General features: G+C 50.0%; 1 protein-coding gene across 3 annotated transcripts in view; it reads left to right on the forward strand.

Moving 5' to 3' along the window:
• Positions 1 to 18,437, forward strand: part of LOC144770399 (uncharacterized) — a 643,183-nt gene that overhangs the window by 591,218 nt on the left and 33,528 nt on the right. For all 3 annotated transcript variants that reach the window (XM_078654899.1, XM_078654900.1, XM_078654898.1), the window contains exon 40: positions 4,755 to 4,863. In XM_078654899.1, the coding sequence (XP_078511025.1) occupies positions 4,755 to 4,863 (109 nt within the window). The remainder of the gene's footprint in view (positions 1 to 4,754; positions 4,864 to 18,437) is intronic.

Consider the following 18,437-nt stretch of genomic DNA (forward strand, 5'->3'; position numbering starts at 1 on the left):
AGACCAGTGACCCACAAACTTAGAATATGACTAAGGTCGTAAGTAATACACCAGTCTCTGAAAGCCATGCAACCAAACCAAGATTGCCTAAAGTGTCCCACGGCGAGGGACAGCACTGCTTTCGCATGAGTCAGGCATTAAGCCCTGAGCACTGAAAAAAGAGACTGCTGTGCTGACTCAGGGCTCCAGTTAGCATCAAAAGAAGGCTTCAGAATAGACCAAGCTTCCATCAAAATGCGCTGTTCCTTGTTGCTATCGAGCCCTATTGAGTCTAAGGGTTTCGGGCACCCACGTCACAACCAAAGTTGTTGCACAAAGCACCACTGAAGCCCATGCCGAAGATCCTATCAGTGCTTCGCTGACAGACGTATCCCTGGTAGGACTGCATGTGCATCCCAATTCCTTTTTCGGTTAATCCTGACTTGGGCAACTACTCTATTAGTACATCCAAACTTGCTAACACAAAGATAAGAGTCTTACCTGTACCTCCTCACATCCCAAGTCACACTGCCCCAAAGAAAGGGGCAGCTATAGCGTTCTTAAGGAATGATCTACAGCTGACATCTGTAAAGCAGCCACCTACTCAACACCATGCACTTTTGCCAAACACCACTGTGTGGACATCTTCACTTACTAGAACGCTGTGGTTGGTTTAAAGACATTGTTCCAGACCTCTTCATCATCTCCTCGCTATCCATTATGTATGGAGGGAAATGATGTACAGTCAATGCAGAGCATGTTCATCTACAGCTACACATTTCTGATAGAAACTTCTAACTGCAGATTCCTCTCCTTAAAATATTCCCCAGGTTTCATATTAAATCCAGAAAATCATGAGCAACCTCACTGCGCGCTGGTAGATAGAAACGATTGGCTCCGCGTCGGCGTTGTCCCTGTCAGAAACTATGTGCGCAGTGCCTACATAGGCACCACCCTGATGCACTGACATCAGTTTCTTTATTTCTGCAGTGACGTATTCTGGTTTGCTTGGGGCATTTCGGTCTAACAAACCTAAAGGTTTAAATCTCTTGGGGAATGTCACAGACAGGTATCTATGTTTGATCCCAACTTGATCTGTCTCTGGTGCGGGCCATGAAGCTCCTGCCTGTGTGCCAGAAAAAAGCTCTGCTTCGTCCCTGGTTCCGCTCCCAAGGGAGATCTTGGGGACGCTCTCTGAGTCGTTCTAGCAGCCGATCTTTTTTCCACTCCAAAATGTTCTTCTCAAAGTTGGGTAGGTCCAAGAAGCACAAGAGAAAAAGTCAAAACGTTCATTGGCTTCTCCTTCCAAACACTGTGCTTCGAAGCCCCACTTACACACTACACCTGCCGAGGCAGCGGTGGGTCTCGCTCCACACTTCTCTGACTTCCCCGAAGTGGGAGCGACCCGTGCTCAGTTAAGTGTTCTACGATACAATGCACACCACCTTTGGGCCTTCAAGTTCCTCTGATGCGCTGAGAGGTGCATCTGCTGGGTTAGCCCGGGGGTGGGGGGTTCATACCAGAAGCCAGCCAGCCCTCTAAATGTGTTCCTGGATTTGGTCTGACACTGCCAAGGGTGCCTCCACCCACCCCAGCCCCGTTCTACACAACACCCAGTGCTGCTGAATGACAAGCCCATTGCGATTCCTTACTCCGAGATAGTGCCACCCCAATGCCGCTTGGCATTAACTCCAGGGCTGTCCAGGCCTTATCTACAGCAGGACTTTGCTAGCCTTAGTTAACCGAAGATGGGGGTAGATGAAGAGGGGTATGGGGCTAGATGAAGAGGGGTATGGAGCCTTTGAGGAGGAGAACGTCAACCAAGCTGACAACTGGTATGAGGAGCTCGGATATACGAGGGGTCTTGATACGTCCCCTGACTCTGGCATGCTGTCCCCTCCGGGCCCGGTTTTGAGAAAGGTGCATCCTTTGACACAGTGGTACATAGACCAGCAGAGATCCTGCATCTCGAACTGCCAGTAGTTGAGGTCAAGACTAATGTGTTAATGGATGTGCTTCACCCACTGGTAATCTCTGTCGAGCCATTGCTCCCCTTTGATGTGGCCTTCACGGACGTTCTTCTGGTGGTCTTGGTGAAACTTTGCACAGGGACTCCTGTGCAGTGCATGATCGCCCGTCGACATTGTCCCGCTTCAGAAGACCCAGCCTTCCTCTTCCTGCATCCCTCCCCTGAAGTCCAGGTTGTGCAGGCCTCCACATCCAAGGTCAATCTAAACGTTCCCTCCTCTGGACAGGGAAACCAAGAGGCTGGACACCTTTGGGAAGAGAACCTTCCCTTCCACCAGCTTGGCCTTGCAGTTGGTGAACACCACATGTCTCTTGTGCCGATATTCCCATGCTTTTTGGAACTCATTTGCACAGCTGCTGCCTATGTTCCCTGAAGAGTGCCAAACCATGCTGAACCAAGCACATGTGGATGGTCAGGATGCAGCTACGTTCTTCATCAGGTGCAGACTGCGCAGCACAGACTCCTTCTGCAGGGTCTCAGCTTTTACTTTGGCACTTGGCTGCTATGCTTGGTTGCATTTCGCTGACTTTTTAGGCAATGTCAAAACCTCCTTGATTGACATGTCCTTCTGTGACTTCCCCCATTTGGCAAAAAATTCAGACACGACGCTCAAGCGGTTTCGCAAAACCTTCTAACCACTAGATCCTTGGGCCTCTCTCGGATTTCATGACCACAGCAACAATCCTTTCGTCCCTTTTGTGGTCACGGCCAGGGACCCTATGTGCACAATACCAGCCCAACCTGCCTGCCCAGAATACTACCTAGTCATTTTCTGGCTGGGGTCGCGGATCCCACAGAGGGCGCAGGAGACAGTTCCAGCATGCTGTCTAGTCCCCCACACCTCTAGCTGCCCCAGCCTCCAGGCCACTTTAGTCAGCCCTTCACCCAGCACAAACATCCCATTGGAGACAGGATCAGACAGCACCTGCCCAAATGGTCCGAAATCACGTTCCACAAGTGGTTGCTCCAAATTTTGCAGAGGGGTTATGTGCTTCCCTTTGTGGAAACCCCTCCTACGTTACCACCATCCCCAGAACAGCTGATCAAGGACCATCTCTTCTTGCTCCCTCAGGAGGTGGAGGTTCTATTGGCCAAAGAAGCTATCGAGAGAGTGCCAGAAGTATGACGTGATTGCTATCACGCTACTTTCTGGTGCAAATAACACATTTGAGGCCTCCACCACATCCTAAATCTGTGCCCCCTCACTGCCTTCCTGAAGAAAGAGGAATTCAAAAGGCTATCATTGGCTCAGGTCTTTCCTGTCAAGGACCCTGGGGACTGGATGGCAGTATTGTACTGGCAAGACACTTATTTTCACATTCACATTCTGTGAGTCCACAGCCTTTACCTGCAGGTCACAAGCATTTCCAATTTGCTGTGCTCCCTTTTGGCCTCACCAGTGCCCCCCTTTGGGTGTTCATAAAAGTGATGGTGGTAGTTGAAGCTCACCTTTGGATGTCAGAGGTCCCAGTCTTCCTCTACCTTGAACACTGGCTGCTAAGGCAGGCTCGCCCCAGGCAGTTTGTCAACCACCTCCAGACTACGGCCAACCTCCGGCATTCACTGTGGTCCACTATCAACATGCTGAAGTCACACCTGACTCCTTCTCAGACGCTTCCTTCATGTAAGGTATTCTGAGCATGGTGCAGTTCTGCACCTACCCTCTGAAGCCGAAAGTCCAGGACATTTGGGCTATGATATTAATGTTCAACCTCTATCCTGAATTTTGATGTGACTGATTCTGAGGCTGCTTGGCCTGATGGCCTCCTGCATCCTGCTGTCGAAGTATGCCCAATGGTACATGTGGACTCTGTGCAGGAACTGGAAGTCTCAGCGGGCTACGCTTCACGGGAAACTCTCCAACCTAGTCCAGAATAATGTTTCTGGTTGATACTCTGAATATAGATTTCTCACAGCCTTCGCACCTCCCCATACTGAACAGCGAAAAGGTTTCAAGTTAGGAATCTGCACCCTTATAGTACCGATTGTTTACCATGTCTGAAGGCACGGAAACAGACAAGCAATAAACTGATGGCACAGACTATTTCTGTCTCTCCCCTGTCACCTCCAGGGTGGTATGGAGTCAGCACCGCGCTGCATGGTGCCACCTAGGAACATTGAGAGAGAAAATATTTTCGTATCCATCTTGCGACTGATTAGAATTCTGAGGTGAGGGATATGCGGTTAGGTAGAGAATCTACCAGAAAGAGCATTACCAAGTGTTCTAACTTCTCTTTCTCACCACCTGTGTGAAAAACAATCTCATCAGCAATGTGAATAATGATCAGAGTTTGAGTTGTCGCCGACGTGCATTGTGGACCAAGGGAGGAGTCACAGCACATCTCATGACTCAGAAATCTTCTTTGAAGACAAACAACTTGCTACACTAGATGGCAGGAGTATGCAGTGTGTGATTCTATAACACTACACATTATGAACAGCTTCTTACAGGGAAATTGAGATTTTCTTTTTTTGTATCTCTTTAAGGTTTATCATATGGAGAAGAAAATATTGAGCCCAGAGATTAGGTACCCAAAAAGTCCACTAGATAAGACCTCTTGATTAACACAATAATAGCAATTGGTTATGTTAGGAGAAGAGTGGCAAATGCCATTTTCCCTAGACAGTAATGGGTTCATTAAGGTCATTGCAGTCTGTTTGGATAAATCCATCTTTGAAACAGCTTTACAGTATTTATTCTCCTTGTCTTTACATTGATCTTGTCTGTGCTCTCCATCCAAACTAGGGAACGAATCATATCCAACAAGCTAGTACGTCGTGCTGAGAAGAGACTAAAGGAGGTCCTCCTGCAAGTGGAGGAGGAAAGGCGCAACGCAGACCAATACAAGGACCAGGTATGGAGTAAGGTCTCTTATGCTTATTTTGTGAAGTCCTCCCAATAAATGGACCTTTTGCCTCAGAAAGCTGATAAGTTGCATAAAGGTCTCAATAAAGATGATGTATCGTCTGCCTTTCATTGGAAGCCTATCTTGATATATAGCTGGTTTGTATTTCACTGACTGTGTATAACGCCAAAAATAAATATAAATGGGCAATATTATCCTTATTATTATTAGTAATAGTAGTATCTATTTGTTAATCAAATTATTATTTACAATAATTTGATTATTAGAACTACTAGAGTTCTAGTATTATCATTGTTGCAGTATTAATATTGCTATTTAGTTCACCAGTCATAGTTAAATTGATAAAGTTACCTATTTAAACTATTCACGTTAATATGCATACTCTTCACGTTCCATCAATATTATTACTAGTAATGATTTTATTTAAATATTTATTTTCAAAAACCTCATTATCGCTTCATTTCTAAACATTTAGAAGACCCCCAATTTCACAAAATGTCAACAAATCACAGAGGCTGACTTGCAGTGCGTATGGAGTGTCACATCAGTTTGCAACAAAAGCACCATTGTCACAGCCTACTTTGACTCTCACCTCCTTTCTTTCCCTTCATCTTATCACAATCGCTAAAACCGGGATGATAATGACACACCACTTGATTCCATGCATACTGTGTCACCCAGTGAAACTCTTTTTAGGTAGTCTAAGTGGTCTACAAATAGTTCACTTCCTTGCGATCTCCATCCTAAGACGGCTTCATGCCCCCTTCAACATATTGCTTGCCCTATTCTTGTTTCATTGAAAGTCCTCAAAAGGGTACTTTACTGCCATACCCGGAATGCCACTGGAACCTCTTCTAGGACCATGTCCCAGTCTTGCAGTGCATACATCCTCCCAATTGTCTTTTGTGACTTCAGCCACCAGTTGGTACCCTTATTCAACCAGCTTCTCTTTGATCAGTCTGGATCTCTCTCCCCCCCAACATACCCCTTTCTTATTCCCCTGTCGTATTCCCCTAACCAGATTGGCAAAGCTCTGAACCCACATATCAGGATCACTATATTAGATGTCAGATAGAACACCATTATTTGGTTCCCCTCTTTGGCCCTGTCAGCTTCCACAGTCCTTAGCCTCTCATCACCTGTATTCCTTCCTTCTCCCCAGCAGTGGATCTAGCCTAAGCCTGACCCTGTTACAGGCAGCTATATCTACAACATTGCAAGTGGAAGAAGTCAGGCACAAGAAAGACTGCATTTTTTTCCAAACAGGGTGAAGTTTTCAGCCATTTATTTAAATGCACTTCACTTTTGAACAAATCGACTTTGACAAAGGCAAATATGTGTGTGTGTGTGTGTATATGTATATATATATATATATATATATATATATATATATATATATATATATATACTTGTATACATATATTACACAGTGGTGGTCATCAATCTGTAGTTGTATATGAGTCAAAGTTTCTGTAGAAAAAGTGTTTCTTGTTTTTCTAGTAACTTGGCGTCTTTTGAGGAATCTTCACAAAACTTAACAAAAAGAAGTTCATCTTACCTTAGCTCAGTACTGGAAAGTTTTAGGGTGATCTGGCAAGCGAGGGCTGAGAAAATGGGGGTCTTAAAACACTTTTTTCACCATGCAGTTTCTTTTGGGAAAATTAGACTGATATATTAAAAAGGGGCTGAACAGAACTACACCAAATGTGGTAGAAAGCTTGATATTTACTCAGAGTGCTCTTTGTAATTTGGTATACATCTGTTCAGTCGCTTTAGAGAACTTAAGGTGAAAAAATAGCAATATCTAGTGCTGCGGGACTCTCATGGACCTCCCACTGGAATTCCATAGTTAAAATTGACCAAAAAAAAGCATTGTGATATTTTGATTGCTTGGGCCTTTGGTACCAAGAATGGTCCTGCAAGACTGAGAGCTGGAATTGCTTTGCCTCAACCTGTAGAGTAATGATGCGGCCGCCGTTACAGGACTCTGGGGCATAGCCCTGAAAAATAAATGCACAACACATAGAAGGGGGATTAGGCAGGGATACTCTGACCCCTTACCCTTCTGGTGAGAGGATCTTAGGGGAACCCCCAGGCCAATACATAAATAAAAATATTTATAATAAATGTTGGCCCTAGGGGTGGTTTATATATATATATATATTTATATTACCTACTGATGTATGCCAGTAGGTAGTTATAGTTCAAGACCTAGTTTCTATAGGAAAATTATTTTTCGTTTTGCTAGTACCTTTGGCACCATAAGACAAATCTTCACAAATGTTCTAAACTAGTGTGCCAGTCACTTCAGCTGCTGTCTGGAACGTTTTGGGGGTGATTCGTAAAGCGGGCCCTGAAAAAACAGGGGATCCCAAAATACGTTTTTCCCACTAGGATTTTAGACATGACTACAGCCTGAACCGCTGAACGGAGCTACACCAAACTTGGCAAAAAGCTAGATCTTGGACCAGCACGAGTGCTTTTTAGATCGAGCCTGGACAGCGCATGCGCTGCTCTGCAATGCATGCTGTATTCAGGTATGGACTTGAAGCTCCGGAACTCTCCGCCCAGATTTTTCATTGGCTTGTTTAATTGTCCTTTGTAAACTATAGCTCTTCATTGGTCAATAGGCTTAGTAGTCCCTCTTTAGTACTGCCTTGTCTCATCTAGTAACCTCCCATAAGGACTGGCCCTCTTAATCTGTTGTTACTTCGTAGGCTTTAATTACACCCCCGAGCACTATTTAGTTTCAGTGTTTTCCAGCAGGCAGGACACGCTCTCTCCTCACGCTTTCTTTTATTTATGGCATGCCTCAAAGGTGGCTACGCCTTTAGTTTAGTTCTTCAAACAAATGCTTTTTTGTAACAGCGCCCCATACCGCGCTTTCACTTTAATGGCGGCCACCCCCCTTTCTTCAGACTCTGTTTGTCTAAAGAAAGGGGCGCAGCATCTATTAACATGCAAGTGCGGCATGGGGCTCTTAGAATCAAAAACTATTTGCAATGCAGTAGGTCTCGCATTTGCGAGAATTTAGGCTATTGTCATTTACGATACACATAGCTCAAACTCTCGTAAATGCAAGACCTATTGCATTGCAGATGCTTGTTGTAATTTGGTGTAAGTCTGTTAAGTAGTTTTGGAGTTAGCCAAGAAAAAAGATTTATGTATATCTAGAGATCCGGATACACCGTGGTGGATCTGCGGATCCACGCGCCAAGAGCAATGCTATGATTGGCTGGCTACTACCTGAGAACTGAGACATGTTTCCGAGGGAGACATGGAAATAAAGTATAAATGGGATATAAAGTATCCTGATCCCATGGAACTGATGGAATGGTCTATGAGGGACCCCTCGTGGGTAGAAAATTGTGGATTTCTTTTTAGCACACGAGGATCCATGGATCCACTGTGGCGGTCAGCGTGCCCCCGTGTATATCTGTGGCAGATCCATGGTTCCAGACCACAATTAAAAAAACACATACACCCACTCACACACACTCACACAACCAGTCACACATCCATGCACCAACTCACACACCCATACAGTCCCTCACACATCCACTCTGAGACCTAGAGAATCACTCACACACCCACTCATAGACCCACACATATGCTCACACAGCCATGTATGTACACACCCACTTATAGACCCACACAACCACTCAAACACCGACTCACACACCTATAGAGCAAAGCCACTGATTCACCTACTCACAGACCCACATAACCATGCACACACCCACTCATACACCAACCACACATGCACACAGCCACTTACACGACCACACAACCACTCACACACCCATACATCCACTCACTCACTCACCCACCCACACACAGACCCAGAGAACTACTCATACATCTACTCATAGACCCACACAGGCACTCATACACCCACTTAGACAATCATACATCCACGTACACACTCATACATCTAGTGGCAAACCCTGTCATAGACCCACACAGCCACTTACACACCCAGGGGCCCGCAGGTTGGCTGCCTTTGGAATGTTGGCCACAGGGACAGGCCCTATGGCCAACACCCCACTACGCATGGCCAAAGGCTGCATGGGTTGGTTGCATGGGGGTTGGCCGCAGAAAGTAGAACTCATGCCCTAAGGTCATGTTGCAGGGATTCTGCTCATACACAGACTGTGCACAGAGACCCAGGACCTCAGTGACCAAAAAACTCACTGTAGTACCTAGAACCCCCTAACCGACTAGCATCAGTGTCTCATTAGCTCTTCGTCCTATAGCAAAGGTACCAATGATTAGACAACCCAGAACATACAACTTAGGCTGCACTCAGGAATGGTGGGAATCAAGAACACTCTTTCGTTATATTCTCATACCAGTCCACAACATGGGTAAAAAGAGGCACGATAAGATGTTTATTTTACCAACGTGCTCTAAGATGCAGTATTTTTGCTAACATAAGCAGGCATATGATTAAAAATAATACGATCAGCATTGTTACAATTCCATAAAATACAAAGGGAGAAAACATATTATAATGATAGTGGAAACAGGTCCTCTAGTGCCTTGTATGCCACCCTCCCTAGCTAGGAGCTATGCTTTAAATAATATTAGAAGGTCTCTTAGGCTTGAATGGGGAACCCCATACCTCAAAGATCAGCAGAGGTGAATCACATCAGGATATGCAAAAGCTTTCTCTCTCTCTCTCTCTCTCTGGAAACGTATTTTCTGCAAGTGCTCAAATCATGCATGCACTGTAATATTAAAGGCGCCAGAATTTCAGCTAGCTGCAGCTGCGTTCATGTTGTGTCTAGAGCATCAGCCCGAACAACACCTAACATTGTTATGATAACCTTGGAGGCTTCAGCACTCACTGTGCAGACTAAGGTCGATATGTAAGTCTAGTGATATGTAAAACAAGCCATTCTCATGTGAAGTTTCACGCAGCCTAACTTACAACAACAGTTACATGTAGTGTTATGTGCAAAAGCAGCAAAAAGGTAAAATGGCGTTTAAACTTCTAATAAGCCTATGCTAACGTAGCAATGAGCACAAGCAGGACCCTGCCTCCACTACAGTAACTATAACTCACGCCCTCGCCATGCACTGCTAATTGCCCCACATATTGCATCAGTCATGATATCTTCTTTGACATCATTGATAATATCACTGCAGTGTTTGCAATAAAATTATTGATGAGAAAACTGTGTATGGAGAGGGCTTTAGTTATAGTTTCTTGAGATAATTATAACAACGAAATCTCTAAGGTTTTATGGTGTGTAAAATCTGAACATAATTATAACTTCCCTGTAATGTTTTTTTTAAGTGAATTTCTAAGTTTAAAAAAAATTCTATCTCCTAACTATAATGTCCCTGTAACCTTTGTTTTTTTCAGTGAATATATATATATATATATATATATATATATATTTTTTTTTTGTGTGTTCAGCACAGTCATGCAGGACTCTTGCTGGAGTCAGCGTGGCGCCCGTGTCGGACCATGGGACTCTTGAAAAATCAATTTTAAAAAAAGAATATGTGGCGGGAGTCTGTGCCTGCCTCACTGTCCCACCTCTGGGCTTGCCATAGAAGACAGCGCATCCTTTGCTATGGTTATGCAAAATGCCAGCGGAGGTTCTAAAACTTCCAACTAGAAAGCCTGGCCCGAGTTCTGAGACCCTATTCCTATTTAGTGAGACGCCTACTGATGAGCTTTTAGGTAGTCAGACCAAACCCTGCTCAGGCCCACCTGTTGTTTTATTGAGATCCCCAGACGCCATCGACCTGCTTTGGGGGATCCAGCTTTCTTCACCCTGCACCCTATACACCTGAGAGCATTGTGGGGCAGGCTTCGTCCAGTGGAGTAAAACCATACTCGTTTCCTATTGCTCCCTCCGACACCTAATCGAAGAGGGTAGAGACTTTTGGTAAGCGTTGTAGCTGCTTCTTAGGCTACTACTCTCACGCCTTTTGGTGCTCCTTGCCTAAGTATTGCAGATGGTCCTGGAAGAAACCTGATTCATACTTTCCTAGACCATGTGTGATGATTGTGATGTGGCCAAGTACACCATCCGCAGTGGACTGAATACTACTGACTCCCGTGGTAGGGCTATAGGCACCAGTGTTGCCATTCGCAAGTACACCTTGTGAGATCCACTGGCTTTTCAGGAGACTTTCAGGCCAGTCTTATGAACATGCCGTTTAATGGTTCCTGCCTTTTCAGGGGCTCTCCAAGGTCCGCAGAGCCACGGCAAATTGGCTGGCCTATATGCTCCTCCTTGCCAGTCGCACCAGCAGTTTCGCCCCCTTCGTGGCAGTGGTAGGGGCTTCCAATATCACCAATAGTCACAGCACGTGTAACAATCACCCAAGCCTTTTCGCCCAGTTCTCTGCTCCCCCAGCTGCTGTACCCCACAAGCCCCTTTAACATGGCAGGCAGTAGCTTTGGACAAATCGGTTCCCGAAAAGTGTTCATTGGGATTAAATATACTAGCACCTCTTTGGAGTTCAAGGTTCCAGTCTTCCCATACCTCGATGACCGGTTGATGAAGTCCGGCTCGCCCAAGGTAGTTATCAACTACCTTCCGACTGTGGCAAACCTCCTGACTTCTTTTGGGTTCCATGTGTTGAAGCCAAACCGAACTCCTTCGAAATGTTGCTTCCTTTCATCTGAGCCATTCTGGACACAATGAAGGTTTTTGCCTATTCCCTGGAGAGGAGGGTCCAGGACATTCAAGCTATGACCCCAATGTTTCAACCTCTGTCCTCCGTCTCATTGAGGATGACGGAGTCTGCTGGGACTCATCGCTGCCCGCATCCCCCTAGTCAAGCACACCAGATGGTATATGCATGCTCTGCAGTGGGTTCTGACGGCCCAGTAGGCACAGCATCCCGGGAATCCTTCCGGTCTGATCCGGATTTCAATGGAGACTCCAAAAGATATGCAGTGGTGGCTGTGGATCTGTGATTGAGTTAGCGGCAGTCCTTCTCCTTACCACACCTAGAGCTCACAGTGGTGACTGAAGCATCGCTTCTGGGTTGGGGAGATGTCTGCTCTTCAGCAGAGACCTGGCTCGCCACTAACACTGACCTGGGGAGGTCTCCACCTGGGTTCAAGGATTGACGCAGCCTGACCGCTGCTGGATTGCTGCCACCGGGCTCTCTGACTCCCTGCTGCCTGCCGCTTCCCGACCATCGCGGCGAGGCAGCAGATCGGGAACTACATTTCCCAGCACCGCTTGCGCCTAGGAAGGCGCGCATCCTGTCCCGCCCCCGGAGGTGCGCTTAAGGCCAGCGCGAGCCCCCGCGTCGCAGGATCGGGCGCGGGTCGGCGCCCGGGGCTAAGGGCGGGCCCTCTGTGGCCCTCAGCGGCACAAGGAGGACGGGGACGGGCAAGACCCCTTGGCATTCCCGCTAAAGAAGGTACAGTGCCTATTCTCGTTTGCAGAAGACTTAAGGACATTTCGTTTTATCAACATAGCCACATTACATAAATTATTACATCAAAGGGGGCCTATCCAATCTTCTTTCAAAAGGGACGCCCGGGCCAGGAATTGGACACGTTCACTCAGAGCCATATGACCCTTATCACTATCAGTGATACAGATTCTGATGATTGTTGTCAACTCCTAGATCCAATTCAAACCCTCCCACAACCCTCTGTCAGTTCAGAAAAAGTGTCTTATTGGGAGGAATTAAATGCATTGTGCGGGACTAATTTTATTCAAGTTATAGCCCCTTCCCCTGTAAAAGGCTCTATCGACCCTCGCGCAGATAAATCTTGCGATCCACCCCTATCACCCAAGGAGGATAGCAGCCAGGTTGTTGGACTGACGCAGGGCCAGTGTGCGAAAAGGAATCACGACGGGGCTAGTGATTGCGAGACAGAAGCCTCGTCGCTTGCCATTGATCCTGTTTCATCCAAGGTGCACACTGGAACTTTGGAGAACGAGGTAGCATCCCCCCATCTACAACTATTGCCCCACTTCGAATTGATGTTAAGATCTGTAATATCACCCCTGCTTGACCAAATCAACATTTTAGGGGATAGGTTGAAAAGCCTAGAGACTATTATTAAAACCAATTCTTTCCCACCTGCAAAGATTGTTACACCTAACCGTTCCACTTTCCCTACTGTCCCAAAAGTGCCTCTCACTATAAAAACTGCCCCAACTGTAAGTCAATCCCACAACTGCTTACCTAATACCGTTACTAAAACCGCCCATACATCTGTAATCAATGCCACAAAAAATGTCCAAACCGATCGACGACCGCCTAAGAGAAAATCTCCAATTGCCACCAAAATTCCTCGTAACCCAGTGTTATCTAATTTTTCTGCTACTAGAGCAGAACCTAACAGAGCAGCTTGTATAGATTTGCCTCCAGAAGCCGCCCCCTTTGTGCTTGTTCTTGCAGGAGTACCTGCACCCATCCACGGGAAACCTGAAAGCCATCAGGACCTATTTCATAAAGTCCTGTTTTGGCTATCAAAAAATAGACCCCTCCCACCCAATAAAAACGGTGGCATCCTGAGCGTTAGAAGGGTGGGCTGGCTAGGGTCATCATCTAAAGAAATTCCCGGGGACCTAGTTCTAGTTAAATTTAGGGACAGGCACATAGCCCCCTACTTAAGATCCTCCCAGCCCCATGAAAATGATGGCTCCATTTCCGTTTGGGATCTTTATGATTTTTACCCGAGTACCCCACCTATCCCCACATCAAGATCAACAGCCCCACGCAAATATCTATCTGAAAGAAACAGGTTAGTATTAGATTCCTTACCTTAGAATATCCCCAGGCGTCAGTCTGGATCCGGAAACTTTTGCGTAGCAGTACCCCTGCGCGTCGGTAGGCGTCGTCTGCAGGCGTCCCCTGCGGCTCCGCGTCCGTCGTCGGCGTCGTGCGCCGTGATGACGTCGCTGGAGTATATAGACGCCGCCTACGCGCTGACGTCAGTTCTTCTTTTTTCCGCGCCAGTTAGCGCAGATCCGAAGAGCAGTACTCCGGTCTTTGACCAAAGTTTTTTGATAACTCTAACTCTTAAGGTGCCGGTAGGATGCCCGGTTTTAAGAACTGTGACGGGTGTGATCGCACGATGTCGGTCACCGACCACCATCGACTCTGCCTCCGGTGCCTGGGCGCGGACCACGACGTGGAGTCCTGCGTCGACTGCCGGGCCTTGACGACTAAGGCTAGACGGGAGCGGTCCCGCAAGCTTCTCGAGCTCCGGGTGTCGGCCCCGCGTCGAGAGCGGTCCCGGTCCGGCCGGAGGTCGAGGGAGCGGTCGAGAGAACGGTCGCGGAGCCGCCACGAGCGCTCCGGAAGTCGTCACCATTCCTCCGGTTCCTCAGGTAAGAAACACAAGAAGTCGGGGCGTCGTCATCGCACCCCCGACGCTCGTGCGATGCGGCCGGGGGTTCGGGTAGCCCCGGCCCCGCGTGGGTCGCCGATGCTGCCTGCCCCATACCCGTCGGTCCCTGGGCACGGCGCGTCGCGCGAGGAGATAGAGGAGTTCCTCATGGCCATGAGGGCGCTGTCTCCTCCGACGGGGCCTACGGCGCCTGCGGGCCCGGTGGTCCCATCCGGGGGCCCGAGCGGTTCGGGTGCTCCGGCCCCGGCGTCGCTGGGCCCTTCGGGGTCGACGCCGGCTGGTCCTCCGGCCTCTCCGGCGCCGATTCCATCGGGGCAACCCATGGTGCCGCCTCCGCGCGGCGCTGCGACTCTGTCGCCGGATCCGGCCGGCGTCGGGGCTCCGGCGCCGGCTCCGGGCGGCGCCACCCCCACTCCCTTTCCTACTCCGGACGCGGAGTCGGACCGGCGTCGCCCGACGCCGAGTCCGGCGCCGATGGGGCCCATTGGCCCCGTGGAGCCGGTCTACATCGTTGACTCAGAATATGGTGAGGATGAAGATTATGGAGAGGGTTGGGAGGGGTCTGAGGACCCTCTGTCACGCGAGTGTCAGTACGACGTGGACTGGACAGGTGACTTGGGTGAGGCCAGTGGTCTGGATGATTCTCCTAACCCTGGTTTTGTCTCGCCTCCTACTGTGGCTTCGGAGGCTGGGGCTGCTTATTCAGTGGTGTTGATGAGGGCTGCCAAGGCTTTACGCCTTGAGCTCCCCGTCGCTAAAGTGAGGCCTAACATCCTCACCGAGGTCTTCAAACCGCAGTCATGCCCACAGGAGCCTCTGCTGCCGTTCAATGAAGCCTTGACAGACGTTCTTTTGGGCACGTGGTCCAGGCCCGCTTCAGGTTCGCCTGTTGATAGGAACGTGGCCAGACGCCACCGTCCGTGTCCGGACGACCCTAAGTTCCTGTCCACCCATCCCACCCCTGAGAGTCTGGTGATCCAGGCCTCCACTTCCCAAACCGCATTCCCGTCGGCCCATCTGACCGGGAATCAAAGAGGTACGACCAGTATGGCAAGAAGGTCTTCTCGTCCCTGAGTCTGGGACTGCGGTCTTGCAACACCGCATGCCTCTTGGGCCGCTACACCCACTCTCTGTGGGATACGGTCACGGAGTGTCTGCCGCAATGCCCGCAGGAGGTACGGGACAAGCTCGGCCAGGCTATGATTGAAGGCCGAGACGCGGCGAGATATTCCATCAGGTGTGGCCTTGATACGACCGACTCGCTGGGCAGAGCGATGTCCACGACGGTGGCGATTCGTCGCCACGCCTGGCTGAGATCTGCCAACTTTTCGACGGATGTCCAAAATACTTTGATGGACATGCCGTTCGATGGCAGTCGCCTGTTTGGCGACAAAGCCGACCACGCGCTTGAGCGCTTCAAGGACTCCAGGGTCACGGCTAAGTCCTTGGGTCTCTCGACCCAGCGCCAGCAAACGGGTTCGTTTCGCTCCTTTCGTGGCCACGGAAGGGGCGGTCCCACACGTGCTGCCAGCCACGCACCGCAGAATACTTCTCAACGCGGTGGCGGCCGTGGATTCCGCCGTGGAGGCGGTCGGGGACAACGGCGGGGTCAGACCACACCTCCCCCCGCAGCATCAGCCTCCAAATCCTCCTAGTCCGAGCTTTCAGGCCCATGTGACGCCAGTGGGTGGCAGGGTTCGCCATCACCACTCCCGCTGGCGCACTATCACATCGGACAGGTGGGTGCTGCAGCTCGTCCGAAGGGGCTACTCCCTCCCCTTCGAGACCACTCCTCCAGCCATGCCACCGCAGAACCACCGTGTGTCGGGGGACCACTTGACACTTCTGCAGGAGGAAGTTACGGCCCTCTTGGCCAAGGGGGCCATCGAGCGCGTTCCTGGGCCAGAAGTAGGGTGTGGTTGCTATTCCCACTACTTTCTGGTACCCAAGAAGGACAAGGGGGGCCTGCGTCCTATCTTGGATCTACGGAACGTCAACGGCTTCCTCCGGAAGGAGAAGTTCAAGATGTTGACTTTGGCTCAGGTCTTGGCTGCTCTAGACCCGCAAGACTGGATGGTGGCGTTGGACTTGCAGGATGCGTATTTTCACATCCCCGTCCTGCCGGCCCACCGGCGTTACCTGCGGTTCACGGTAGGCCTCGAGCACTTTCAGTTTATCGTGCTCCCATTCGGCCTTACCAGCGCCCCACGGGTGTTCACGAAAGTGATGGCGGTGGTCGCAGCTCATCTGCGCCGGTTAGGGGTTTCAGTCTTCCCCTACCTCGACGACTGGTTGTTGAAGGCGGGCTCGCCCCAGACAGTCGTCCACCACCTTCAGATGACGGCAGACCTCCTGCACGAGCTGGGGTTTTCCATCAATGTGCCGAAATCACACCTGTGTCCCTCTCAAAAGCTCCTTTTCATCGGAGCGGTTCTCGACTCGGCGCAGTTTCGGGTTTATCCTCCGGAACGGCGGGTCCGGGATATACAGGCTTTGATTCCCTTCTTTCAGCCGTTATCCCGGGTTTCGGTCAGGTTGACGCTGCGGCTGCTGGGGCTGATGGCTTCCTGCATCCTTCTGGTGCATCACGCCCGGTGGCGGATGCGGGCTCTGCAGTGGGACCTGAAGTTTCAGTGGGCCCAGCATCAGGGCAACCTATCCGACCATGTCCTGATCTCGGAGGGCGCTGCGAGACAGTTGCAGTGGTGGCTTACGGACCGCGATTGGGTCAGAGGCAGATCCCTCTCCCTTCCCGAACCGGAGCACGTAGTTGTGACGGACGCGTCCCTCCAGGGCTGGGGAGGCCACTTGGGAGAGGCGGAGATCAGAGGCATCTGGTCTCCGGCGGAGTCCCGGCTCCATATCAACATGTTGGAGCTGCGGGCGATTCGCCTAGCACTGAAGGCATTCCTCCCCTTTGTCAACGGGAGTGTAGTGCAGGTGTTCACGGACAACACCACCGCCATGTGGTACTGCAACAAGCAGGGCGGAGTGGAGTCGTGGACCCTTTGCCAGGAGGCCCTGCGTCTCTCGCAATGGGTGGAACGTCAGGGCGTGACTCTGATGGTTCAACACCTGGCAGGTTCTCTGAACGCCAGGGCGGACGAACTCAGCCGTCGGTGCTCGGTGGATCACGAATGGCGTCTGAACTCGGACGTGGCGAAAGGCCTCTTTCTGCAATGGGGAGAGCCTTGGTTAGATCTATTCGCCACAGAAGAGAACGCGCAATGTCATCAGTTCTGCGCGTTGGAGTTTCCAAGACGGCACTCGCACGGCGACGCCTTTCGGCGCGAGTGGAGTTGCGGTCTGTTGTACGCCTTTCCGCCTATACCACTTCTGCCCAGAGTGCTGAAGAAGATCAGGCGCGACCGGGCCCAAGTTATCCTTGTGGCTCCGGACTGGGCTCGAAGGTACTGGTATCCCGAGCTACTCAGCATGTCAGTCGGTCCCTCGATCCGCCTGCCCCTTCAGGAGGACCTTCTGTCGCAGCAGCAGGGGACGGTCCTCCACCCGAACCTGTCCAGTCTCCACCTCCATGCGTGGAGATTGAGCGGCGACAGTTGAGGCCATTTGACTTGCCTCCTGAAGTCTGTAATGTGATTCTGGCAGCCAGGCGTCCCTCCACAAAGTCGGTATACGCCTGCCGGTGGAACAGATTTGTGGCATGGTGCACAGCAAAGGCTGTGGGTCCCCTTTCTGCCCCTCTCTCCGAGGTTCTCCTCTTTCTTCTCTCTCTTGCCCAGCAGGGCTCTGCTCTGGGCACTATCAAGGGCTACCTTTCTGCCCTTTCCGCCTTCTTGAGGCTACCTGATCAGCCATCTTTGTTCAAGTCCCCTATTGTAACGAGATTCTTGAAGGGCATCACGCACATGTATCCACCTGTTCCGTTCGTGATGCCTCAGTGGGACTTGAACCTGGTTCTGACTTTCTTGATGTGCGCTCCCTTTGAGCCGCTTCATTCCTGTCCTCTCCGTCTCCTGACTTTAAAGACGGCCTTCCTGGTTGCTATCACCTCTGCCAGGAGAGTGAGTGAGCTCCAGGCTCTTTCTGTCAAACCTCCTTTCATGTCCATTCATCTAGACAAGGTGGTTCTGAGGACTAGACCTTCTTTCCTGCCCAAAGTAGTTTCTGCTTTTCACATCGGGCAGTCCATCACCTTACCCTCCTTCTTCCCGCCTCCGCATCCTTCAAAAGATGAGGAGCGGCTCCATCGTCT

This window comes from Lissotriton helveticus, chromosome 7 (genome assembly GCF_964261635.1).
Source record: "Lissotriton helveticus chromosome 7, aLisHel1.1, whole genome shotgun sequence".
In the NCBI taxonomy this organism is placed as follows: domain Eukaryota; kingdom Metazoa; phylum Chordata; class Amphibia; order Caudata; family Salamandridae; genus Lissotriton; species Lissotriton helveticus.